Genomic DNA, 27743 nt, shown 5'->3' with positions numbered 1-27743 from the left:
TGGAAAGTGCCATAGGGGCTCTGTGTACAGTAGCTGCTTGACGGCATAATTAGGAAATGAAATAAAACTGATGATGACAGTATGATTATAGAGAATGCACACCAGGATTTCTGCTTCCTATTTTTTGTAGTCTAAAAACATTACACCTTTGAAAAAGGGAAAAGAGCTTGTTCAGAAACACTGAAGTAAAACATACATTTCATTGAAACCTGTATTTTTAATTTCTATTTAAACAAAAAGCAAGCAAACACACAACAAGCTTGAAATTCAACTAAAAGCTTAAGCTTCAGAGCATCTGCTAATTTTTAAGTATCAGAAATGAAAAGGAGTTATTCCACAGTGTTGCTTTCTCATCCCTTACCTGTCTAGCACTTTGTTTAATATATGTTCCTTCAAACTAGTTTGTAGGAGCCCTTCAAGATGCAGATTTTTGGACAAGATAGAACTGGAACTCTAGACTGCAAACCTGGGTTTTGGTCTTTGTCTAGTCAAAAAAAAAAAAAAAAAAAGGCCCAGAGCTTGTGTCTGGTCATAGTATTTTAGACTTCTTAAGTTCCAGATCTGCCTTCAGGTTTTTGCACAAAAAGCAGAGCATGAGCCACAAGTGGTTTTGATCTGCAAATGCAGTGGCATATTATTTTGCATGCTCTGTAAAACAAAAGAGGATTTGACTCATCTAAAAAGGTCTAGTGGTATTCGATTTTTCACTTCCCTGTCTCTGTTTTTCCAGAAGAACAGTTTCAGGAGATCTCTTAGGATGGGGTAAAGACTTCTGTATTTTGGTATGTGTGTCAGAGATGTGTACAGATGAAGCAGCATCATTTTTCAGTGAACCAGTGACTTCTGTCAAAGCATGCTGTGAATCTGCAGAGGCAGATGAAATTTCAGTGGTAAGCATCCCTTTGTAAAAGGCAGATGCTGCCTTATGGTAATGACGATAAATTGTTATTTGTTGTGCATGATTATATCAGAAAGTGAAGTCTTGGTTTGTTTGAAAGCAGGATGTATTTATACCTCTTAACTGAACAGAGGTCACCGAAGAAATCACTAAATCTGTCCACAAGTATTGTGTCAGGATGCAGTTATCTACTTTAGGTAGAATATTTCTAGACTTAAAGAGAGAGAAACCCACATTTTTCTTAAGAATTTATCGGGACAGTAGGTTTATGTAAGTTTATACCTGTTTTGGGGTTTGTTTTGTTTTCAGAGTAATTTAATCCTTTGAGAAAGGAGATTTATTGCTAATCATGTCTGAGTGCCAGTAAAAATAATGCATGCTTGCAGTGTTGTACTAAGCAGCTGTGATAGTGAAACTCCTAAAAGAGACATTTTTTCCACGATATCCTTCTAATACAGAAGTTTGCACTTCTCTCTTAATGTTAATGTTAATGTTAAAAGTTGAAGGTGGATCATTTTGAACATGATTCATTATCTGTAATCTAAATAAATATATGTATACACAATAATTATATACTCTCTATCTAATCATATATGTTCTAAATTCAAAGATGCAGCTGGTTTTTTTGTCTTTGAATTCAATCGTGTTGAAACATGATTGCAGTTTCTTATCCATAGAAATGTTTCTTGACAGTATACTGTTGATTTTTTTTCAGTAGTTTTTACTGGATTTTGTAATTTCTGTTTAATCATTTCTAATGGTCTTATGACAGAGATTAAAAAAAAGATGAAGATATGCAGATACATATATACAGGGTTTGTTCCACTCATATAAATTAAAGGAACCCTGCATTTAAGAAGTTTTCACATTATTTTATAAGAAATTGTAAAGAAGTTTGTCTTCTGGCTTAGTTAACCCAAGGAAGTATTATGTGGTGATTAAACAGTGAAACTGTTCACAGCTAACAGCCTTATGTAGACTCTTCACTGATTAAACTTTGGTCTAAAATGTGGACTAGCTTTTATTAAATACATGTTGCCAGAGATTCAGTGGACAGACATATGGGGCCTTGGTGAGCTCAGATCCCTGCACTTACTGTAGTCATCAGTGTTTCATACACAGAATTGAAATTTAAATAACATTAGTTCAGGTTTCTTCTCATAATCTCTCCAATGCAGTATGTCTTACATAGTTCTGTAGTACTAATACTTACGGTGTCAGTAATTTAAAACTTGTTTAGACTTCCAAAATTAAAACTGATTTCTTTTTAGAAAGTGGAAAAGATTTATTTAAAGAGTTCAAAGAGAGTTTTAGTAAGAGCCCCTTATTTAAAGAGTTTTGTTTTATCTGTGTGCACTGAGCAGAAGTTCCTAAAAGCTACTTACTTAACTTACTTTACTGCTGAATATCATTGATATTTGCTTTTCTGGCTGGCCAGAATATTTTAGTTGTTCTGAAACTGGCATACATTGAGTGAAAGTGCTTTATAAATACTGCTGTTTACTGCTATGGGGGGAAAAGAACTGACACAGCATTTTACTCTGGTTTAGTTACCAGCAATTCAAGAGTCTGTCTGTACACATTGTAGAGTCTTAATGGTGCTCAAGTCAGTCCGGCTATTGCGCATCTACATTTTACAATACAGAAAGACTTCAAAAACAATGGCAGATTTATCAAAGAAAAAGAAACTTAATTTATATTGTTTTAATCAGCAGGTGCAGTACTGGTAGTAAAACAAAAAGGAAAATACTAATTTAATTTGAATTAAACGAGTTGATAAGTGCAGTGTAACCAGTCTGTAGTTTGGACATGCTTCTGTAATAGTATTTTCATTGGCTATATCTTGCTTTAATCAAAAGTTCAGCTCAGGAGTCTGTGAATATTTCTTTTGCCTGGCTAAGACACTAAGATTTTTTTGTACACTTAAAGCAGCAAAATTAGCCCAGAGAACAGTCTCTTTGAGGTTTCTCCCATACTCTAAGATCCAGGATTGTCAGATTAATCAGAGACTGAAAGCAATGGAATAGTTTATTGTGCTAATTTTTAGGTTGTTTTATAACAGCGGCATTATGAAACTGCAACTGGGATTTCCTTAGAGTAATATAGCAATACGTTATAAAGAATACAATCCAGATACATGACATATCCTGATTAAACAACAAATTGTTGTAGCAAGCCTTTCTTAAAAAGCCCCTTGGAACATGTTTTTATTACTTCCAAGACACTTTCAAATTCTGCTGGTATTTTTTTTTTTCTTCACAGCTCTTTTAAATGTAATCAAAGAGGATTTTTGCCTTTGTTGTAGTGTTGCAAACTAGCACCAGGTGAAAACCTGACTATAGCCAAAAATGATGCACAGTAGCTGTCTAGTTTCAAAATGAAGCTGAAGGGGACAAGTTCTTTTTTTTTAGTTCCCCCAATGAAAACATTGATTCTTATTAGCAAGGACAGTCAGCTATAGTATGCTCACATCCTGAGCTTTTTTGTTGTTGTTTATTCAACTAAAAAATGTCTTCAAATTGCAGATTAAAATTAGGTTTAGCTTTGAAGGGTGAAATTATAAGTAGGAAAGAAAAAACATCAAACATTCCCGTGTCTACTAATCATTAAGGGTGCAATCTCTGGATGTAATTTTGCATAGGAGAGAGGTGCTGTGTTACTGCAAACTGTCACTGCCCTGGGACTTAGGATTTTCAGCTGACAGAGGATCTTGGGAGAGAAATTATCCTTTTTTGTTTGAGTTGTTCACAATTTGTTGGCCTTTTCTCTCTAGCACCAATGCCTGGTAATTGTTTCTCTCTCTTGGTTTTGTTTTTTGGGTTTTGGCTGTTTGGTTTTTTTTCATGTATGTAGACAGCAGTCTAAACTTTTTTCAGGAATTGTCAGCTATTGTCTGGTACAGTACAGAAGAGACATTTCTGCTGTTGACAGTAGAACATTTAATGTGTGGCATTTGAAGACCAGTAATTTTCTCTTCTCAAAAACTTATTGCAGCAATTGCAATTGACTGTATCCTGCAGATGGTGAAGCCATGTTTTAGGACAAGATCTTTTTTATTTAAGTTGCCCATGTTTTTTAACTTATCTGCCCCTCCTCCTCCCTCAAATCCCCCTCTTCTAGAAACAAAGACTTGTTTGTTCCTGCTCTGCCTGTGAGGTCTTTGCAGCCTCTGCTGTGTGGGTGCAGAGCCCCTTATTTAAATGCTTTCCATAGCCATGGAAGGTGAGGAACAGGATGCATTAGAAAACTGGTAAGTCCTAGCTAACAGATAAAATGAAGCTCTTCGCCTTTGAATTCAAAGTACTTAGAAAGACCTATGCATGTCAGGATCACTACAAATGCACGAGGTGTGGAAAAAATAAAATCTGCTATCTGTGATCACATTGATAAGCATATTCTTTAGAGTGCAGATTTCTGCAGTCGTGTCCTGGTAAGTAATGGAGAATTGGAATGTAAAAAGAAAAAAAACCCACCCACAAAATAAGCAAGCAAAAAAACCTCAACCCCAAAGGGGCTTTAAAACCCTCTGTTTTTTCCTGTCTCTTGAAACAAGATGTGTTTCTCCCCTCTTTTCATTAAATATTGTGTTGGAAATTATAGATAATTACATTCTTCTTTCAGTTTCTCTTGAAGAGATAGCACACTTGTGTAATCACCAAGGTGTATGAAAATCATTGATACTCCTGTTGTGGTTTTTTCGCTGGTTCTTCACTTGGATATGTTATGTCAGTAAAATTCAGTTAGCAGAATCTTCTTCTAATATCCTAACTTTTAGTTTAATTTCATGGTTAAAAATAGTTTGCTCGTATAAAAACATCTCCATGATCTGTTCTGAGGACAGTTTAAAATCTTACCAATTTGAAGTCTTTTGCACTTTCATTCTTGAAATTATAAAATGTTCAGAAAGATCCTTTCAATGGATGTGTGAATAATAATAATAATTTAGAAACTGGAATTTTAAATTCAGTTTCCAAATAGTTACCAAACCATCTCATTAAGTTATCCCGTAATATTTATTGATGAATTTTAAGTATACACCAAAGTCTCAGTATTGTATGATATTCCTGGTTTAGATATACTTTTATTTAGAAATAATACTTTCAAAATGGACATTAGAAGACATTTTGGGGATCTACGATGAGGGAATAAAATGAAAAACATCAGAGAAACATGGTTTCTTTCTTAAAGTTAAAATTGCAAAGTCAGTAGATGAGAAGAATGGAGCCAACAGTGGTTGGAGAGAACAGGAATAATACAGGCAGCTGTCAGAAGGATACGCGTATATAAAATAAGAGGAGCAAGAAGTACAAAGCCACCTATTTGTGGAAAAGAGATACTTGTAAGGTGCATGCAGGAAAAACAAATTCTTGACATGTTGAAGGAATGTTAGTGATATTGCACTGAAGTGTTTAACTAAGGTTAGACACTGTTAAATTTTTATGAGGTTATCTGTAACATGACTTGGCTGTGAACTGCACTGAGGTAGGACTCTGAAACCATGATTATATATATAATTTGGGACTAGACTATAAAGGCAGCTTTTTTAACCAAAAGAAAATTGACATTTTCCAGCTTTGGGTACTTAAATTTTACAAGCTAGTTTGCTTTTAACTTAAATATGTTCATTTCAGGTGATTGTAATTTTCTAATTTTTCTCCCTCTTGACTTTACCCTGTAATTGACCTTCCATCTTGTTTAATAGCGGGGTTTGAAGCCTGGAACTTCTGAGGGGTAGTACAGACTTCAGATAGGGTTGTAGAATTAACGAAAAGCAGGAGAAGGCTGTTTTCTGTTGTCCCCTACTAACCCCTTCATTTCTGCTTTTAAGGTGAAAGAGGGTAAGATCTATAAAGCAAAAGGCATGGTCCTGGTTCCAGATCTGAAGAGAGAGAAAGGGGGAGATCTATTCCCTACTCCAGCAGTGTCATGTCTAGCTTGTATAAAACTGCTACATGGGCTGCTTTGCTTTTTGCATTGTTTTCTCGAGCTTCAGCTTTGGTAAATGTAGGTAGTCAGGCTTCCAGCAGATATTGCTCAGTGGAGCTCCTGGTGCTTGTAGTTAAATGTTCACTCCCCACATCCTTACAGGACTGTTGTTGATGCTGTTAGAATTTTTGCTTAACAGTTTCTAGTGTCTTGGGGCCAGTCGTCCTGTCACTGGCCCAGAGACCACAGCTCTTGTGGCAAAGCTGGTTAATTGGCTCACTCTGGTCACCTTCCTTCCTGAAGTTCAGTTCTGATGGTGAAGTGGTGCTGGATATCTCATAACATCAACTGCTTGATTTTAGGCTTTGATCCACAAGAATGTCATTTTCCCACTATTTTTTTTTTTCATTTTGGGCCGGGATGAGACTTGTGGATTGGAGCTGAACTGCAGCCCTAGGCATTCACTCTGTTGTTTCTGCTTGATACTGGGATCCGGTTTCTATTCCTATTTCACGGGTTTGCTTACCTTTACAGGAAGTTCTGTCTTATTAGGAATCTTTCACAAGTAATAAAATACTGTTTCAAATCACTTTAAGCTGTTTGACGGCATTTTATGTTGACTGGACTCATGAAAATGTGACCTTTCTGCCCATTAGACTGTTGAGTCTGTGCTGGACCAGTGGATTAGTTGAAAGGCTAGACTGCAGAGCTGGGTCTCTAACTGGTTTAGTATTATGTGATAAATATTTGTAGGCTTTTTTGGAACAGAAGAACAGCACTACTGTACCTTAAATTGAACACTCAAAAGACAGTGGAGACTGAGGGGCTTTTCAGTGAAAAGATGATACAGATTTTTTTATGAGAGAATTTTCCTTTGTTAGGGTAGTTAGAAATATTAGTATTCCAGGAGTCCTCTATATGATGAAAACATTAATTCAAACTAATTCTACAGATGGGGTTTTTTTGCCTCAGATCACCCTGTCATCCTAAAAGAAGATCTCTCCTTTTTTTTTTTTTTCTTAGTTTCTGTAAACCATAATCCTCATTCCCAGGAAAAAAAAATCCCTACCATTCTCGCATCACTGCTTCAGCAATTGCATTCTGCAGAATACTGTGAATGTTAACAGATTCAGTCTGTTACAGACAACATGATGGAGAGCTAATTCCAAACTGAAAGCCCCTGAAAATAGTGCCTTGCAATACAGTCAGCATTTCCCACCCTCTGTTTCACTCTGGGAACTCTAGTGCCTCTGTTGACTTTTAACCATATTGGTCTCATGTGAGGGAGAAATCAGGCCTGTCAAGTAGATGCATCCCAGTTGTGTATTATTTTACAAAATAAAATTGTTTTAGGCCTTGCTTTTATGGGGGAAGGGAAGATGGGTTCTCATTGTGCATTATGCGTACAAGGTGACATCTTTTCTTCTCCACTCGCTGGGAAAATTGCATTGCATAGTTCTGAGGGGTAAAAGAAAATGAAGCACTAGCAAAATGTTTCCTATGTTGATGTTAGTATTTATGGCTGTATAATTTATCTGCCTCTTCTGTACCATCTCTTAATTTTGCCTGTCAAGAAGCTCCAAATTAAGTCTCTAACACTAAAATCTTGATGTGATGAGGATGTGAATGCTCGTTGCATGACCTTGCACCACAGTGGGTAACCTTTAATGGTTTTCCATATAAGTGAGATGATCCATTTTGTCATTCTGTGTGTTCTCAAGTTCAATGAATCTAAGATTTCACATGAATAAAACAAGATATTTACTATTTGTGTCTGAAGTGAGAATAGTTTATTAGAAAAAAGAGAGATCCTTCTAATTCAACTTGAAATATTTTACTACTGCTTTTGAATTTTTCACCAGTTAGCACATTTAACTCTTTTTGGAAGCTTTTAGAACATGTATGTGACCTTAAACATGAGACTATTGCCTTAATTTTACACACATCGATTGCTCACACGTGAGCATACATTTCACACTCTAAACATCAGTGTAACTGCATGTTTTGTACTGTCATGCCTTGTAATTTTGTAATTTTTTTAATGTATACCTTTTATGGATAATACTTTCCTTGCATGTGTTTGTTTGAATTTAATTATTAAATGTTTATTGTTTTGGTTCCTTAGCCATGAATCAGCGAATCAGCCAAAGTGCTCCAGTTAAACAGCCACCTCCTCTGGCTCCTCAGAGTCCCCAGGGTGGTGTGATGGGTGGGAGTAGCTCCAATCAGCAGCAACAGATGAGACTTCAGCAGCTACAGATGGAGAAAGAAAGGCTGAGACTGAAGCATCAAGAACTGCTTCGGCAGGTGAGGCCACAGGTTAGACACCTACTTCCACTATTTCTTTTGTATGTTACATTTTGATTTTTCTAAGTTGCTGTTTCAGTGAGTCATAAAGACCAGTGACTGTACAAAAAGCTTTGAGATCTAAAAAGGTCTGAATTCGTTCTCTTACTGGTATCAGCTTGGTGGTGAAAGTATCTGATTTTTTAGACGGAAGGATTTTGCTTTCCTTCCTCTAACAATGCTCTTAAAGAGCAGGCTTCATAAACTATAAGGATGACAACATGCACTGCTGATGTGATTGAATATTCCTCCTGAGAATAGATTTCATATTTGCTGAGTTCCAAGTCATGCAAAAAGTTATTTCCCACAGCTATTTTAGTTCTCCCTTTTAAGTGGAGGAAAGTCTTCAGTTTTAGAACCTGTTTGCAGTCTGTAGGATTTTGAAGTATTTTTAAGGTTTATATAAGATACATTAAGGAGATGCCTTTTTGCCAAAATCTTACCTGTTTCAACAGTGGAGTGAGCATGGAACAACTGAATAACTTGTGCTGCATTTTGAACCTGTGGTTTTCTTATGCTGAAGAATTTCATAATAAGGCTGCAAGTTATGCCTTTCAGTATTTTCTACTATAATGGATATGGCTGTAGCAAATATGAAAGTGTAGGACTGGACTTTGCAATCTCTGGATTGGCATTCGGGCTTGATCTCCTTTTGACTCTAAGCCTTCTGCTTCGATTGTTCAATCTGAATGTTCTAAGAGTTACTGCCATCTGTGCTAGATACTTAGGATATTTCTTTGGGTCTTTGACACTGCCAGAAAAAGCACTAATCTTTCCTTTGAGGAAAACCTTCTAAAATCTTTCCCTTTTCACTTTGGGTGATGGGCCTTGTATCAGAAGAGGATAATACCCTAATGTCCTCAAAGACAGCTTTTCTCTTTCTTCATCACCTGCAGTATTCTGTCCTGGAATCTGACTCCCGTTATCCCCTTTGTAGTCAAGGACTGTTTTGTAGGAATCTTCAGCATCTCTTGGTGTAAGATGGGTCATCTTTACAGCCATTACTTTTTATAGCACTCTAGGTAAGAATACATTGCAAAGGTGGCATCAGGACTTTCTCTCCGCTTAAGCACCTGGGCTTCTGCTGTTCCTGCTTTGCAATTAATCCACAAACAGATATTTTACCCTGTGCTAGCATGCTTCTAGGTAGGCCTTCTAATTGTCTTCTTGCCTCAGTTGTCATTGAGAACCTGACTAACTTTGGACCAGGTTACAACCAGTTCTCTTCATGTTGTTCTCCTTAGTCATTAAGCTTATCTATCAAATATGCATCCTTGGTAAATCTGTGAGTTTTGTTTCACTGTGTCATGATTTTCACAGTTTCTTAACTCCCTTATCCTGTCTCATCTGGCCTGTCTCGGGGGCTTGATACTACAAGATGGTATTTATAAGACAGCCTGCATAGGTAAACCGTGCAGCTAAAGTAATTTTTATCCGTCTTATTTTTACTCTTAGGCATTGCGGAATATCAATCCCAGCACAGCAAATTCTCCAAAACATCAGGTAGGCTCTTAACTGATGTTTCAGCATAATTAGAAAAATGAAAGCATTAAATTAGGCTAGCAGGGAACTTTTTGCTACATGAAAGCATTCTAAAAAAGAAAAAAACAAGCCAAAAACCAAGCTCTGCCATGCACATTTTTGAACTACTTTTCTGGTCATGGCCCTAACACTGTTTTTAGGAGTGCTGCATTGCCACAACTTTATATCAATATCTAAGAGCAAACGAGGAATTCATTGCTCATTTTTTTACATTGGAAACAACGTTCTTGTTTAGCATTCTTGAGGATACTGCTGTTCCAGTCCTGATGTCATCAAGATGTTTATTTAAAGCAAACTATCTAAGGTAGTAGTTGCTGACTTTTAAGTACTGTTCATATAAATGTTCTTATCAGTTTGTTTAAGCAGGTATGATCTTAAAGAAGGATAAATGTTATCAGTTAATTAAGTCACTTGAAATAGTTACGATTTTTAAGCATGCATAGTGTAACAGAATTACTTAATAGACTAACAAAATAATTGCTATGCAGATATAGTATGTAGTTTTTCCGTTTTGACATTTAACTGGCTCTTGCACAGATACATTTTCTGTATAGGAAACAACAATTATGAAAAGCCTTTCAAGCTCAGACCAAAATAAAATTGTTCAAAATGTGAAGCAAAATAAGCAGCTTAATGGGATCTTCTTTCAGTCTCTAAAGAAGTTGAATATAGAATGAACTCTGGAAGGGTGGATTTATGGATATATTCAGAGAACTTCATGTTTACTATTGCTAACAGTGTTTTAATCTACCGGTTCTTAGTACAATATTTATATAGGCTTGTACTGTACTTTGTTTTTTAAGAAAAACCTCTGTATGCACTAGGCAAGAAAAACAGAATAAAAGAAAGTATCCTCTGTTTCGAAGCCATGAGTACTGGTGTACTGTTGCATTCTGAAGAGTACCACAAAATTTGTATGTTACTAGTTCTGAGAAATAGGAACCTCAGACTTTAGCGCTGACACCCTGGAAAAAATACTTTCTTGTTTGGGAATACCAGAGCAGCTCTTAAACAGAAGCATTTTAACTGAGATGTAGTCACTTGATTCATTTACAAAGCATTAACCACATAATGATCTTACCAATCAATATTTGATCCTATTCTGGAATAGAAAAAAAAAGTCCTCAAGAATTGTGGGTATACAAGAGAATAAATAAAGGAGGATTCCTCCACACCAGTTGAAAATACCTTATCTTCTGGCATAATTAGGTTGTTCATAAGGGATGTTTTTCTTACTGAATGCCAAAAGTGTATTCTGTGTTTTCTTCTATGCCTGAAGCCCTGTCATACCATTGTTCACTCTTCCACTAACTTCTTCCTGTTGCCAATTCAAAAAGATACAGGAAATGGAGAAGTTTGTTACCAGTTTCATACTTAACTCTGTCAGATGAGGTTTTTGGAACTTCTTGAAATTATGGCTTTAAATCCTAAAAAATTGCGAAAAGTCAAGGGGACTGTATTGATAATTCATTAAATGTATATGTAGTGGTCACTCTGCTTTATTTGGGATGGGAACTGATGAAAGGATTCATAGAAAAATCAGGATTCCATTTATATTTAAACTTGCTTCCTACCATACCTCCTGCCTGGGATCAATTTTATTAGTCCACACTTGCTAATGAGTCAAGCTGTGTTTGAGTGATCTGTTGGGTAGAAGAGTGGGCAACCATGTCACCTTTAAAGTTCTATAATATTAGATTATTAGTGTTGTACCATCTAAATGTATTTTTTGTGTTTTCATGTCACCTCAGTAATGTAATGAGCAGCCACAGGTGGAAGAAAGTGCTCAGAGAACTGCTTCTGGGTTCTGGTTCTCTAAATGCTTCTTGAGGCCTTGTACTGTAGAGGCAAATGTAGTCTGTCTTCTCTGATGATGCTGTTATTGAAGTCCCAATCTGTACGTCTGATCAGGTCACAGTTGACCTACTGAATCTGAAAAACGTATAGAAAATAAAAATTTCTTTGTTCAACTTTTTCTTTCTGACAGGTCTGTCTTTTTTTTGAATAAAATTAATGAAGTTTGGAGAAATTATCTTCGTTCCTGATGATAAAGTTGTGCTTGGTTGCAGAGTAATAGCTTCTCTTGCTAAATTTTAGAAGTTCTTTTAAGGAATACTAAAAATTAAATCTTCATATGTTCAGTTCTCTTAATTCTGGGAAGGCTAAGTCTGTTTTAGAGAGGGATTGCCAAGGTCCTTCGTTTGTAAAGAAATTATGTAAGACCGGTGTTCTTGAAGCTTGCCTCTAATGAAGTCTCTGGTTTAGATGGCTTAAAAACATCTGAGAAATGTTCCTTAACTTTTAACTGGATCTCTGAGCTTTTCATGTCAAGCAGTCACTAGGTTAGAAGGGACTGATAGAGGTCATCTAGCCCAACATGCTCATCCTTCTTGACATTTTTCGCTGTGTAGCCTGGATACAGCACCATGGTTGTATTGACATCTACAGTCAGGTTTTTTTGGTACTGAGTACCCATAGTGTCCCTGCCAGGTTTTTTCTCTCTGCCGTGCTACTGTAGTATCCTGTAGTGACACTAACGCTCCAGGTGTTACGTATGGAAGCCTTAGCACCTTCTGGAAAGAGGAAATAATTGCTCAACTTCAATTTTTATAGCAAGCACTGTAAGAGACTCTTCTTGTTTGAATGAGGATATATTCTACTGTAATTCTAAAAATGTCAAAGGTACCTGTAGCAAAAATTCCAGCTTTCAGACTTACTGGGTATAAGCAAGAACTGTTGATACATCCAGGAAATTTGAAAACACTGAGCATCTGTTCAGTTACTTGTACTCATCATCATCAGTTATTTGTGAAACCTTAAAGATGCCTGTCTGTCTTAGTTAAAAGTTTGAATGACTTGACGTTCACTCCATCCCCACTAGGTCTCCTTCCATTTTCCTGCAGTTAGCATTTGGTTGTCAACAATTTCTCACGTAGAGCAGATGTCAATCGAGTTTTGTATATATCACAAAATTGAACAGATGTTAAGTAACAGATTTCTTCCCTTACAGTGTGCTGTGGAAAGAAATAGAGGCAAATAATGTCGAGGTACTGATGGGATTATTCTTGGATGTTGTGCGGACTACTTTCTTGTGCTAAGAATGGAAGATTTCTTATTTATCTGCTGCTAATATTAGAGTATTTGCTAGTAAGATCAGCATACTACACATTTATGAGACAAGTTCCTCTGTATATGCTTGCTCATTCTGTATCTGCTGCTTGTTTTTAGCTTGTTTCTAAGCTTTACAGATCCACAAAATAATTGTATTGCTTGCTCATGTATGTAGCACTTTATGGATAAATACCTTGTTTAAAAGTCTATATAGTAAATCAGAACTGCATTCACTGGCTATGCTGGTTGTCATGATTGAAGCAGTGAATGGTACGTGTTCCCCTTAGTGTTCACAAATTGCCTTAACTCCTCATAGCTGAGTTCATTTGTGTTCATCTGTCCACGTGTCTTCCCTCTTTCTTTTGTACATGTGGTGTAACTTTGTGGCCCTCACAAGAGTGCAAACACTTAATCTGAAGAAGCAACTGGTGCTGTAAGTCCACCCATAAGTGTTGTGGTCTTCTCTTTCCCCTAAGACTTCTCTCCTATCCCAGGAAAGCCAGATCATTTGAAAGTCGAGCACTGGTTGGCAGCAGAAATGTTACAATTGGCACTTTTAAAGTAAATTTACAAAACAAATATCAGGATATATCAAGTCAAATTGAGTAGCATATCATAGGTTTAATACAGTAAGAATGTGAGTTGCACAAGTCATCTGCCTTTCCTCAAAAGCCTGTAAAGATAAAAATGCTCTAAAAAGGGTAGTTTTATAAAGTTAATTTGGACATGGTGTGAATTACCTGTAACTAACTTCATGTAAAACTTAATCTGTATGCAATTATGAAAAAAAAATGTGGATGAAGTCAGCCAGATAAATTACACAGTGCTGACATTATTTTTAAAATTATTTAAGATGACAGATCATTTTGGTCTCTGTGTAATAACCAAAATTCAGCTTTTGTGCTAACAATAGGAATACTAAACTTTTATTTTCCCAGAGATACTTAAAACAAGTTTAACATACTTTAAAAATATGATGAGATCAATTCATAGAAATCTAAGCCAGGATTTTGTCATAGTTTTATTTTTGCCTCCAGACTTCAAATACTTCTAATGAAGGATATATTTTAAAGCATGAATTAAAAGCCTAGAGTTCACATTGCTCTGTTTGGAGCTGGGAGAGGCTTGGACACTCCCATACATTTTTTTAAGTATAGCAAACACACAACTTTTTTTATTGCAAAACAGGTTTATAAGGAAGGAGAAATGAAAAGACCATTCTTCAAGCAACACAACTTCAGCTTCCATTATATACACCTCTTAGGAAAAATAGTCTTAACACACTCTTTAGGCCTTCAGGAAACTTAGCTTATCTTGGAGAATGATTAAAAATTGCCCTGTATTTGTTTTTCAATAGCTCGTCTTTTTTGGTAATTCTTTTCTCTTTCAGACTCCCAGAATGACATAAATTTATTACTTAGATGAGTAATAACATTCTTTTGAGGGGAAAGTGCTTCTGACTCCTGAAAAAGTAGCAGTAATGCTACTTGCAAGTAGTTAAAAATAGTTGCAGTTTTGCATTTCTTAGCAATGTTGTTGAAACAAGGATAAAAGTAGTACTAATTTTAAAAATACTAGTTTCAGTACATAGTACATGCCAAAGAATGGGCAAAATACAGTTCTCTCTCCTGGTTTAATACATCTCTTTTTAGTGGGCCTTTAGTGAAATGAGATTTTTTTGGTTTTAGCTGGGTAGTGTCTTGAGCTACATTTATTTTTACCATACTATTTAAGTTCATGTATTGATGAAACTTCAGCCTCTCCTACACTCTGAGGATTTAGAAGAATACAAAGGTAACTCCTCTGTTTTACCAAATTTCTTTTTTCTTTGTACTGACTTTTTTTTCTTAAAGTAACAATTAAAGAAGACAAATTGTGGGTTTTTTTCTTTCCCGGTGTCAGTAGCTCTTGAAAAGGGGATCTGTATGGAATTCTTACCTTCCTCACCACTATTGAATCAGGAGGCAGTGCTGATTGGAAAGACCACGCAAAGGAGATAAAATGTCTCTTTAGTTTATATACAGAAATGACTCCATGTAGGTTTTGCTTTGTTACCACTCTTTGTGGCACTGGTGTGTGATTAAGCCTCTTCAGCTGTCTGCTGGCACTTTGGCTCTTCCTCTTCATCCAAGTCAGGGACTGCAGCCCAAGGAAATAAAGATGTAATGTACAGATCAAACCAAGAAGGAAGGGGAAAAGGACAGAGCACATGGGTGAGCAGTTCTTGAGCCATCTCTGGGATGGCTGCTCTAAGACCTCCTGCCTTCTTCAGATCACTGTTTGGGAAGCATTCCAACAAAGAATGCTTTTTCCTTTTTTTTTTTCAAATGGATGAGTCTACCTGTATATCAGGTAACTTGTGACTGATACAAGGTTGCAAACTTAGCTGTGAAATAAGATGTCATTTTATAGGCTTTGCACCTGGGTTTATTACATAAGCAAATGAAACTCATATGGATAAGCCTTTAGAAATTATTAAAAGATGGCTAACATCCTGTGCTCTGAAAACGCGGATGGAGTATTATTACTGTTTGTTACAACAGTGGCCAAGTAAGTGGTGATGAGCAGAGGGCTGGGTTTACTTGAAGTAGTAATTGGGTGTGATGAACACAAAAACAAATGGTATGCTTGTACACTTTCTGCAAAGATCTAATCAACTGTAGTGAGAAGATTTTCTAGTACATGACATAAAACTTAAAGGAATGTATAGAATAGGAGTGGGACTGAAGCAGATTAGAAAAGAAAATTAGGCAGTAGAGAAGCTTCAATGCACAGTCTGCTGGAAATAAAATTAAATAACCTTAGAATTTCTTAAAAAGAAATCACTTTGAAGAATTGGGGAAAAGTTATTTTTATGTATTACAAGACTACAGTACAGTAGTCCTTAGGCTTATCATGAAAATGGATGATCTCTCATTTTACAAGTGAGAAATACTGACTATCGTCAAGACTGACAGGATTGGTTTTGCCTGATATTATTTTCCCAGGCACCGTCTGGAAGTCACGTACTACCAATAACAGTAACAAGATAGTCAATGGATTTACAAGTCTTGACATTAACAAAGCTCAGTCTTGGTGAGACATTGATGATGTTGGAATAGAGTTGCTTGAAGAAAATTACTGTATTTTCACATGCATAACTCATGGATTAGTTGTTTAAAAAGGGGAGAGGGGTCACTGGAAATACCACTTAATGTTGCTTATTTCCATCCACCTTTAATTTAATGTATTTTATGTTAAAACTTGCTTTCATTAATTAGTAATTACAAGCTTTATGGATGGTTTGATTCAAGCTGGTGAACATTCAGATGTGTAAAAAATTTTATGCAATTTAATTTTGTAGCTTCCGAAGTGCAGTGTCTTGGTCTTACTAAGAAATTACTCGGAATTTGAAGAGCTTTGAGATTTACTTATGGAACTAATCACTGATTTGATCAGTCAGAAACTTCAAATGCATGCCTCTAACAGAAGGAGTGAGTGGGAACTTTTAGGGCAAGACTTGAAAGTTTGCTGACTTGAAACAAGAAAGGTACAAAGGAAGCCAGGAACTAAATCAGAATTTAAAAGAAATGGGGATAAAATGCTATTTAGCAGAGCTAAACAGGTTATCTTAGGGGTCAGATAGTATTAACAATTCTTGGTTTGGTTTAAGTGTAGAAGGATACTGAAGTGAACTAGAAAATATTTGTGTAAACATACAGATGTTTATATCCATGAATACATGTACAGTGCAGTCTCTGTAATGTCAGGCATGGCTGGTGGAACTTGCATTTTCATTGAAGGCAGTACAGATTCTTGCTTTATCCTCAGAAACTTTAGTTTAATTTCATTTAACTCTTGTAACTGGAAGCAGTAAAAGCATCAGTTATCCATAATGTCATGTATTTATGTATCCAAAAAGTGCATTCAAATGCCTAACTTAATCTTGCTTTCTCCCTCTCCTGCTGTTCTAGGAATTGGCTCTCCGTAGCCAGCTTCCAACAATGGAACAAGACGGTGGATCTCAAAACCCCGTGTCATCTCCTGGAATGTCTCAGGAACTGAGAACAATGACTACAAATAGTTCTGATCCCTTTCTTAACAGGTTTGTAGGAGTAGCTACTAGAGGAAAGAAATTTGATTTAAAATTCTGTTTGGTATATGTAATAGTTTATTTTGAACATCTGTCTATGCCAAGAACCACAGCTGTAAATGAATCTTTCCTTAAATGGCAAGTCTAGTAAAAGTTGAAGATTAAAAGCTGTCTCCTGTGGGAGGAAGTAGTCTGTTCAGACTTGTAGGAAGGTTTTTATTCAAAGTCATAACATGTTTGGCTCTGCATAATCTGTTGACTAACAGTCATTTCAAATTACTGACTCAAAGAATTTGTGAATAGCTCGCTGTGAGATCAAATGAACTGTGATGCACATTTAGGATTATAGCTTGAGGTTCATTTTAAGGTTTCTCCATTCACCCCTCCTCTCCACTTCAGGTATTTAGCAGTATTTTTACTCTGCTAATGTTAGGTCTACAAATAGTGGCATGTTTCATTTTAAATGCTGTATTATTTTGAAGTGGGTATTTTCATTCAAGATTTAGAATCTTACAGTATAGACTAGTCTTTCATAAAACTTCTTCCTAAATCCCTCTGACTTGAAGTGTTTATTTTGCTGGAAATACTGTTCAAATTACAGCTTGCAAATGCTTCATACCAAACATTGCAACTTTGGAGAAACTGCTCCAGCTTGAGATAAGTGATATCTGTATTTTGGGTAAACCCTTCGGGTAGATTTATCTCTTACACAGACAACTACGCTTAGAAAACTTGATTTTTTGTTGGAGGGATTATCCTACATGGAATTCATCCTGTAGGATGTTCTTGTGTGAGCCTGGACTGTGCTGGCCTTGTCCTAAGAAATAAAAGAGACAAGACAATTTAAACCTGACTTGCTCTTGTATGGGAAGCCTCTGTAGATCGACGATGGTATTGATGTGGTGTAGTAACATACTAGCTTGAACTTCTGAAAGGCTGTTGCCCTCATACATCGTACAGGTCCTCACATCTTCAAAACCTGTCTTCTGACCTGAAGGAAATGCATCTTTAGGTTTCAAATGGCCACAGCAGTGGATTGCTGCAGTTCATCCATTGTGAGTCTACACACATAAAATATAAAGTGATGGATCTTTGCCATTGACTGGAAACAGAGGAAAAAGCTAGAAAGGGCAAATTTATGTTTTGTAATTCTATGCTTGCCTAGTTGCATATATGTTTAACTGGGTTTTTTTTAAATGTAGCCCTTACCCCATGCAAAAGATTGAAAATCTGTATTTGACTTGAGTTCAGATTATCTTAATTTGCATTTTGGTCTGAACGTGTGTCTCCTTCTAGGGTTTTGTATGTGCAGCACCACACTTAATGGTGTCATATGGGTATGGGAAAGGGATTTTTAAGAAAGGACATTTGTGAATATGCACTGCTATCTCAGAAAGCAGTCCAGTAGTTTTGACCTAAAGATCTTGTTGATACTCCTTATGTTAAAGTTCAGACTTGGAGAAATGCTCCTTTCTATCTTTATAGGGTATATATAAAGTTCTTGGTGAGACAGAGCTAAATTTAGGCCCCGAAGTTATATATTCAAAGTTTAGGTTGTTTGATATTTTCTGCTGCCTATATAATAGAAACATTAAAAAATCTCAGAAAATAACTACATTGGAGCAATTAGAGAAAATACTCAGTAGTGGTTTAAAATGCATAGTGAAATCTGCCTGCTATCTTCAGTACTTACAGTCATTAAGGTATATTTGATTTTTTTTTTGAATGGGATATTCATCAGCACAGACTGCATTAAACTATTTTACCTTTTGATTTGCCACACTTGTTTATATATTTTTGTCGGTTAGATTTATATTGGTAGTGATGGTAGTTCTCTCTTTAACTCCTAAATTGGTATTTCTTCTTTTGTATACACATATTTTAACAATTATTAGTTGAAGAAGAATCCGCTCTATTTTGGGCAATGCTGTTTAGTTGCATGTGGTAATTTTGGGTGGTGTGACTACTAAATGAACAAATCCTTGTTGAAGAAAGAGGAAATGTGTATTAAGGAGTGATTTGAAGAGAAGTGCTGGACATTCCAAATGTGAGAGAAACAGCCAAAAAGCCTTCTCCACTGGAGTGATTTAGTTCAGCATAGTCTCAGTTCTGTTTTTAGTATTTTGTCCCATTAAAACAGCATTTTTGTTCACAGAAGTTTTAAATCGTTTAATTACTAGGATTGTATCGAATGTGTGGTGATTCTGTTTTTAAATCAATCTAAAAAAAGAGAAAAATATTTATGATTAATCTATAAAGAAATGTTAGGTTCCTTTCTTGTACAGCAAAGATGTCCTTATGGAATCAAAAAAAAAAAAAAAATGTTTATATATTTATATACATGGCTGATGGCATTCTACTGGCATGCAATATTGAATAGCTGTTCATATTTTTTTTGGTTCTTCATATTTGACAAAAAGGCATATACTGTATACTTCACAAGTACATCATGAGGAGGATCAGTATGTCTTCAAATGCTAATTTGAACAGTAAATCAAGTTGATGTTCATTTAGGATGCAGGATGGAAAATCAGTAAGGATTCTCAGTGAATGCTCCCATAACCTGAAGAAATACAGGTTTTGAAAATACTTTGTGAAGACTGAATATTAGGAGATGCAGTGGGGAGGGAGGTAATGGTGGGCTTCAAGAACTACTTATGCAGGTGACAGCTCCTTCCAGCAAAGCTGCTCCAGCATGGGCTCCTCTCTCCATGGGAGCACAGGTGCTGTCAGCCTGCTCCAGCACAGGCCTCCCATGGGGTCACAGCCTCCTTCAGGCCTCCACCTTCTCTGGCATGGATCCTCCTCGGGCTGCAGGTGAATCTCTGCTCCCCCTTCAATCTCCAGGGGCTGCAGGGGCACAGCTCCCTCACCATGGGCTGCACCACAGGCTGCAGGGGAATCTCAGCTCTGGTGCCTGGAGCACCTCCTGTCCCTCCTCTTGCACTGACCTTGGGGTCTGCAGGGCTGTTCCTCTCCTATATTCTCACTCCTCTCTCCCATCTGCTGTTCAGCGTTTTCCCCCTCCTCTTAAATGTGTTATGACAAAGGTACCACCATTGTCACTGTTGGGCTCAGCTTTGGGCTGCTGGACCACTTTGGAGACAGCTGGAACCAGCTGGCTGACGTGGGATCAGCTCCTCATGCTGTGTCACACAGTCATCCTTGCAGATCCCTGCTACCAAAACCTTGCTATATACTCAACACACTGGCCTGCTTCCCTGCCCCATCCCATATTTTCCACTGAGGCTCTCTTGGTCTTGCTTGCTGCTCTGGCAGTGAGATGGCAGTAAGAAAGTGAAGGCATGTAAGGCCCCATGCCATCAGTTTGGTTAACTGTTCTGTCAGCAAGATCATTCTGAGCAGGGTTTGTTTACAGGATGGCTTCTGTACCAGTATTTGATTTATATTAGGGTGCTCTCTTGCCTTGACATGTGTGACTGAACAAGTAGTAATGCAGCAGTGGGAAGCAATTGAAGAATTGCTAAAGGAGTTCCAACTATTTATAACAGCAGTGACCTAAAAATACACTTCAGTGGTTGATTAAATATGGGAACATTACTTAGAAGTAATTTTTTTTATCCTTATGGAAGCATAAAAGGGTGCACCATAATTATTATTTTTATAATCATTATGGACTATCTGATACGCTTCGAAAGGTTTTAGCTGAGGGTGAGTGTGAAAATATTAAAATTATGCAGAACATAAGTAGGCAGTTTCTTAAAGCTGCATAAGTATGTTCTCATCAAGTTAAATTGAATCAAAATAACATGGTTTTAATTGGAAAAGGTCTGCATAAAATAAAACCCAGGTGTCTCGTGCAAACAAATGCTTCAGTTTTTTATTAGAATAGAGGATTTCTCATGGTAGCAATGTTTTAAAAGCCCATAAATTAATTCAAAACAAGCATCTATTTTATTTTCTTGAGTGCTCTACCCTCATTTCTTTTTTCCTCCTGTTCTTCTGTTACAGTGGAACATATCACTCCAGAGATGAAAGCACAGATAGTGGACTTAGCATGAGCAGTTACAGTGTACCCAGAACCCCAGATGACTTCCTGAACAGTGTTGATGAGATGGATACAGGTCTGGTTTTGTGTACATTTTCAATGCATGTTTTCCAAATACAGTTGTATCCATTTGCAATGAAAACAAGCAACTCTGAAAAGCTGTGATACTTTTTGCATTGTTTTTATACCTTCTTCTATTTCCCCTATTTCTGTAATAGAAACATTATGGTTAGGTTTGTGAAAAAATATATTTGTAATCAGCTGTATTAGGAGGATGGGGAAATTGGTCATAAGTAGTATCACTCCTGTTTTTATAAGGAATTTGAGTGTGTTTGCTTTCTGAAGTAATGTTGTTCAGAGCTAAGAATAGTACCTCATCCAGTATTGTCTTTTTCCTTCAAGTATAAAAATTAAATTATGCTAAATGACATCAAAGATCTGTAAGATTTGGGTCAGTAGGTGAAAGTTTGAAACAAAATGTACATCTGCATGCAGTCAAGTTATCTTTGGGTTTTGTCATGGATTTCTATGAGTCATGCTGCTTGTATGATGCAAGAGGTACATGAGTAACCTTTACCAGTTGTCCTGATAAATTGTAGGTTTGGTACTTCCAGTATACTTAATATTCATCTCTGTGTTATAACTAGGTGACAGTATCGGCCAAAGTAACATACCATCCCATCAGAACCGTTTCCCAGACTACCTTGAAGCCATTCCAGGGACAAATGTGGACCTTGGGACACTGGAAGGAGATGGAATGAATATAGAAGGAGAAGAACTGATGCCAAGTCTGCAAGAGGCTTTGAGCTCTGACATCCTTAATGACATGGAATCTGTCTTGGCAGCCACCAAGCTAGATAAAGAGAGCTTTCTTACTTGGTTATAGGGGCCTCAGGGAGACTGAATTCTAAATCTGTGAAGGATCTAAGGAGATTAGGACATCTGTATCTGAAGTTCAGAACAAGCCAGTGTGGTGCACTTTGGCTTGTGTTCAGAAAAAGTAAATGAACAAATATTCAACAAGATTCTTTGGGTTTGCTCTTCCTTGTCCATCGCTGCTGTTATATATTGCTGACTTTTTTCCACAGTTGACTCTGAAGAACAGACATCTTCTTGATCTTTTTCTATTGCTGTTGCAACTACTGTTCAAGGGGGGTGGGGAGGGATGATGAGCCTATTTTGGATGACGAATGCCATTCCTTTTGTCCTAGTGTGCGCTTGCATATCATTTTATCTAAGTACTCAGATTTGAGAGTTAATTTCTGCATGTCACTGCTTGTAGTTTGCTCAGCTAGTTGTCTCCTGCTGCCTGTGGCAAGTGGTAAAACATGACATACTGGGGTGACAAGCCAAAAATGATGTATCTGGTCAAAAGAAGTCAATACTGATTTGGAGATATGACGTAAAGGAGGGCTGAAGACTGGCATTAAGTGTTCCTACTAGTAGCTCTTGCATTAGTCATGAAGTGCTCTTGTTCATATTTTATGTTATAGTAAATCATGAGTCATTTTACATAGAAACATATATGAACTTTGATTGTTGCCACATACTCTAGCCTAACTTCCATTTGTCAAAAATACTTTTGATTATTTTTGTTAGTTGGTTTAACTGTAGCGGTAGGATGGGAAGTAATTATAGGTGTTCTGGGGTTTTTTTTAGTAGTGAAATCTAAGGGTTTTTTCTGATTTCACACAGTCTTATTTAAATCTGAATTGTCTGCTTTTTTTTATACTTAAACCATGCCTATTGTAGCCTGATAAGCTAGTGAGTACATGAACCAGTATGTTTTGCCTGTAACTTTTTTTTTTTTTTTAAAGGCTAGCTTTGAATGTAATCATTAGATTTCATGACCAGTGGCTTATTTTTCATGTGTATTTGCAAGACTTTGAATTAGAATCTGATTACAGCAATGTAAAAGTTAGAATCGTGTGTCATGTGTACAAATTCTAAATGCATTTTAAAGTAGCAGAACCATTTTAAAATTACATCTAATCTCTCTTCTGGTTTTCAGTTTTGGTCTCTAAGTGAGTTCAGATTTTAAAATCCTTAATGGGAAACAAAAATTTATGAAAAGTTTCTCTTAAGTTATCACTGAAAAAAATTCTGAACTATTAATATCACTGTGCATTGCAATGAAAAGGCTAGAACACCAAAAAACTCCTCAATAAAAACTTCAAAGTGTAATAGTTATCAAGTTCTGTTTGGTGAAAAATAAGCCCTGGACACTATATGTAGAAGAATGTAAAGATACGTGTTAGATGGTGACATGAGCAGGTAATGAAGTGTATATTAGTAGTAGAGCTTAGCGTGGGGTAGAGGTGAATAAGAATTATTTTTATTTTAACAGGAAAAGATGTATCACTAAGTTGTCTGCAGGAGTTGACACAAGTTTCCAAAGAGTATTTTTAAATAAACAAAGCGAGCATGAATCAAACTTTCAAGATAAGCTATGAATTTTTGTGGGGCTTTTGGGTTTTTTTCTGATGAAAAATAGTGTCACCAGTTAACACCTCTATAATTAAGGGCCTGTCACCATTCTCAACATTGAGCCTTTATTTTCAAGGGTGTATAACATGACTATAAAGATACTGTAAGCATGAAACTTAGTTTTGGAAAAAAACCTCTCAGTTAGCAGGGACTTCTCCTGAGGAGAGATTTTTTGGGTTTTACTGTTTTGCATTTTTTTAAAGACATTGATTATTTTTTAAGCTAGGAACAAATCAGCAAAACAAACAAAAAACCCCCATCATATTTCTATTGCCATTTGGATTTTTTTATGCTTCAGAAATAATTCTGTTTTAGGATGATGTAAAGATGGAAAACTCTTAACCAAATCCCATTTTAAAAACTGAAGCAGTAGAGGCAGAGATTTGAAATTTGCCACTATAAATGTACATTTACTACTTTACATAAACATATTAGTGTTTGAAAAACACAAAATTTTACGGCTTGTTATGGGATACAGGCAAGTTTAAAAATACCAATTTTTAAAACACGTTCACAATGATATATATTCTGCTACACCAGTAATTCAGCAATTAATAGGCCACTTATGTTGTGCAATGACACAGTAGCTCCTAAAGCAGTGTATTGTGTCCAAGATAGGGATTTTAGTAGTATTTTTGCAATTTCATCATGAATTCCTCTCTCTCCTTCCCTTCAGGAAAAGAAAAAGACACTAAGTTTTTATAACTTGAATGATCTGACATAAAACCACAACAGCAAGGAAATTCAGAGTTGATTCTATTTCAGTTTCTTCCATAGTTGTATCCAGGTGTCATAGCACACAGAGAATTGCAGAATAAGCTGAGTTGGAAGGGACCCATTGGGATCATCAAGTCCAACTCCTGGCCCTGCACAGGACACTCCAGGAGTCACACCATGTGCCCGAGAGTGTTGTGCAAATGCTTCTTGAACTCTGTCAGGCTGGTGCTGTGACCACTTCCCTGGGGAGCCTGTTCCAGTGCCCAACCACCCTCTGGGTGAAGAGCCTTTTCCTGATACCCAGCCTAAACCTCCCCTGACACAGCCTCAGGCCATTCCCCCAGGTCCTGTCACTGGTCTCAAGAGGAAGAGATCTTACCTGTCCCTCTTCCTCTCATGAGGAAGCTGCAGACTGCAAAGAAGTCTCCCCTCAGTCTTCTCCAGGCTGAACAGACCAAGTTATCTCAGCCATGAGGATTGGCTTCCCCTCAAAGGAGCCGCCTTTATTGGCCTCCTTTGGACACTCTCCAATAGTTTAATGTCTTTCTTACATTGTGGCACCCAAAACTGCCCCCAGCACTCGAGGTGAGGCCGCCCCAGTGCAGAGCAGAGCGGGACAATCCCCTCCCTTGCCCAGCTGGTGATGCTGTGCCTGGTGCCCCCAGGACAGGGTTGGCCCTCCTGGCTGCCAGGGCACTGCTGACTCCAACTGCTGATGTCCAACTTCCATTGACCAGGACTCCCAGGTGCCTTTGTGCAAGCACTGCTCTCCAGCATCTCATTCCCCAGTCCATGCACACAGCCCGATACGATGCACTGAGTGCAAACTCCTGACATGCTGTACCTTGCTACAACAGAAGTGAGTACAGAACAAATTATCTTTCCTTGCTTTTGTGTGTTTGTCACAGCTTTAATATTTGAATGTTTTATTCTCATTGTAGAAACACTAAATGGCTTATACTGTATTTGGGTAGCACTGCTTAGGGTAGATACTGACAAACTGGGAATCCTTGAACTGCTCTAACATTATTATGTTTTGTGATACTTATTTTAATTAAGACATTTCCGTTCTCTCATTTATTAGGAAACATACCATAGAGATGCTGTACTGTTGGCAATCAATATTAATTTGGATTTTTTTTTTTTTTTAATTCTGCAGATGCATTGTTTGATGAAGTGGTTAAAATTGTTTGAAATGCAAAAGTGTTTTGGGTAGTATTTTATACTGATGTATATATTGAAACAGAAATCATTGTAATAATTGTAATAGCTTTTAGTTTTAAATACACTATATGCAGACAGATGGGGCTGTACAGAACTGTACTGTTAACATCCAGGCAGGGCTACTGCTTGGGAACAGGTTGCAGTGTCGGTGAACCATATGGATCAAATATTGTACCATTCAGTGTTGGCGCTCACCAATGCAAAAGGAGAAGAGACAATTTCAACATGATTAACACTACATGGTAAATTAGTACTACAGTGACCTTTTCACTTACAAGCATGTTTTTTATACAAATTAGCAGGTGTGCCTGTATAAAATAATTTGTGTTCTGTATCATGGAAAAAGTACTCTCCACATTTAGAATCACAGAATCATGTTGTATGTTAGAGAATTATGTCCAAAATTATATATATTACTTAACAATGTTATTTTTAGATATGAGCATGACTGTAAGCTAGGTACTTAAGTACATTCTGTTACATTATTTTTCTTTATGTAATACTTTTTCAGTTGTTTTATTTGGTATAAATATATACTTTGTGCTTAAACATCCTTGTTTGTTTTTAACATTTAATGGTATGTAAAGATACGATTTCCTTCAGTAAGATAGATGCATTGAATTGTTGGAATGCCTGTTGTGGTGCATCTGTTCTTGTCCCCCTTGTCTTTGCTTTTGTAGTCATAAACTCCAGGCCTGCAAATACGGTGTGCAAGCTCACCTGGGAGACAAATGAGTTCCACTGACTTCAGTAAAGGCTTAACATTAAAGTGTGCTTGCATCTCTGTGTGCTTGCAGTAATGAAGAGACAGTGACTCTGGTGAGCATCATGCAACTTGTGTAAAACAATACTTTAATTGCATATGGCACTATAGTGAGACCTGGTAACAGAACATCTGGGTATCTGCTAGAAGAAAACATCCACTTTTTGCAGATAATGCTTGCCATGTTCGGATGGCAGATACAGTTTTGGCTAACTCTTAAGTTTATGCATTAATTTGTGGCAGACTATCAATAAAGACACACTGTTTTCATTTCCAAGTTTTGACTTATGAATTGTGAAATATGTAATGACATACCTTGAAAGTGCCTGAAGATTTTAGTTTAAAATATCTTGACAGGTTTCATTAATTTTGACCTTCTGTATAACAGAAAGTCTGAAAGATGGGAGTTTTTTTTAATGCAGTGCAATTTGGAAAGGCCAAAGTCAGACACTGTTAGCATTTTAGCAGTTCCAGAGTTGTTACTATTCAGCACTGAATGGCCCAACCCTGTTGAATTCAGCACATTTGTGTGTTTTCTTAGGTAAGGGTACAGCCCTTGATGGTTTTGTCTGTTTGTCTTGTACTTCTGAGTTCATAGCCAACTTTAGTCACCCAGATCCTTTAAATTTAAATGTAACATCACACCTTCCACCTGGGAGTAGGCAGCCAGTGCCAGGGAATGATAAGGCACCAATTTTGTTTGCTGATATCACTCTCATTTATAAGGTGGTGACATATTGCAGTAGTTGAAGTATCGGTGACCTTCTGAGGCAGCCCTAAATAGACTGTATTACTGCAAAACAGGATATTTGGTCCAGGTATTACAGCCTCACTTGGCAATTTTCTTTGAAATATTTTCAACGCTTAGTTAAAAATAAAAAGTATTCATTTCAGTAAGCCAGAAATAATATGCTTCCAAGGAAACAAGTGCAAGTTATCAGCCAAAGAAAGCATTTTTCATGTTGGATCATCAACAGAATAATTATTTTGAGATCAGGCTATGATCTGTATAGCACCTCCTGTTTTGGAGGTTCATTCAGAGATAAACCAGGGCCATTGATTTTATTTATAGTATCCGCATCCAGAGTTCATATGTTCCTGTTGAGGAGTAAAGGTGTGTGTCTTGTCCCTTGTCACCACTTCTTATTGCTAATGGGGGTTATCTGCACCCTCTAAATTTAGGTGTCATCAAAATAGGAAGACGTTGGTACAGGATGAGAGATCTTGGTTGACGTGAAATGGTAAAACCAACGCTAACTGAAGAATCAAATTGTCTTTAGAACAGAGGGTAGAGCTTTGTACCAACTGCCATATCCAGTACTTAATGCCTCTTAATTAAAACAGCCAATGTGGTTTTCTCTAGGCACTGAGGGAGCATGTTGAGTGAGAAACGTATAAATACTGACACATCTGACAAAGCTGCCTGATGGATTTTGTGGAAAACTCGCCATTTTACTTTTCCAGGCATACTCCTCTGTCTTTAATGCAGAGGTTGTAACAGTGAATGCTACAGATCTAGGCTGTCACAGACTGGTTTTATTTTCTCTATATGGGAATGAAGTTGGTCACTCTGATGATCGTATTTTCTATATTAAATTGCCTTGTATTACAACACGAGAGGCAAAGTAATTTTATGGAATTTTCCCTT

General features: G+C 36.9%; 1 protein-coding gene across 1 annotated transcript in view; it reads left to right on the top strand.

Annotated features, from left to right (window-relative positions):
* The window catches only part of YAP1 (Yes associated protein 1), a gene marked incomplete at its 5' end in the record, with an annotated part of 82016 nt that extends 58196 nt beyond the window's left edge, over window positions 1–23820 (top strand). The window contains 5 exons of the mRNA XM_008636301.2: window positions 7950–8131; window positions 9626–9673; window positions 16777–16907; window positions 20868–20980; window positions 21552–23820. Of these exons, the coding sequence (XP_008634523.2) occupies window positions 7950–8131; window positions 9626–9673; window positions 16777–16907; window positions 20868–20980; window positions 21552–21790 (713 nt within the window). The remainder of the gene's footprint in view (window positions 1–7949; window positions 8132–9625; window positions 9674–16776; window positions 16908–20867; window positions 20981–21551) is intronic.
* Between the last annotated feature and the right edge of the window lie 3923 nt (window positions 23821–27743).

The sequence above is a fragment of the Corvus brachyrhynchos genome, unplaced genomic scaffold (genome assembly GCF_000691975.1).
Source record: "Corvus brachyrhynchos isolate BGI_N302 unplaced genomic scaffold, ASM69197v1 scaffold86, whole genome shotgun sequence".
NCBI lineage: Eukaryota > Metazoa > Chordata > Aves > Passeriformes > Corvidae > Corvus > Corvus brachyrhynchos.
The sequence above is the reverse complement of the archived record's forward strand: the minus strand, read 5'-3'. Positions and strand labels throughout refer to the sequence as shown.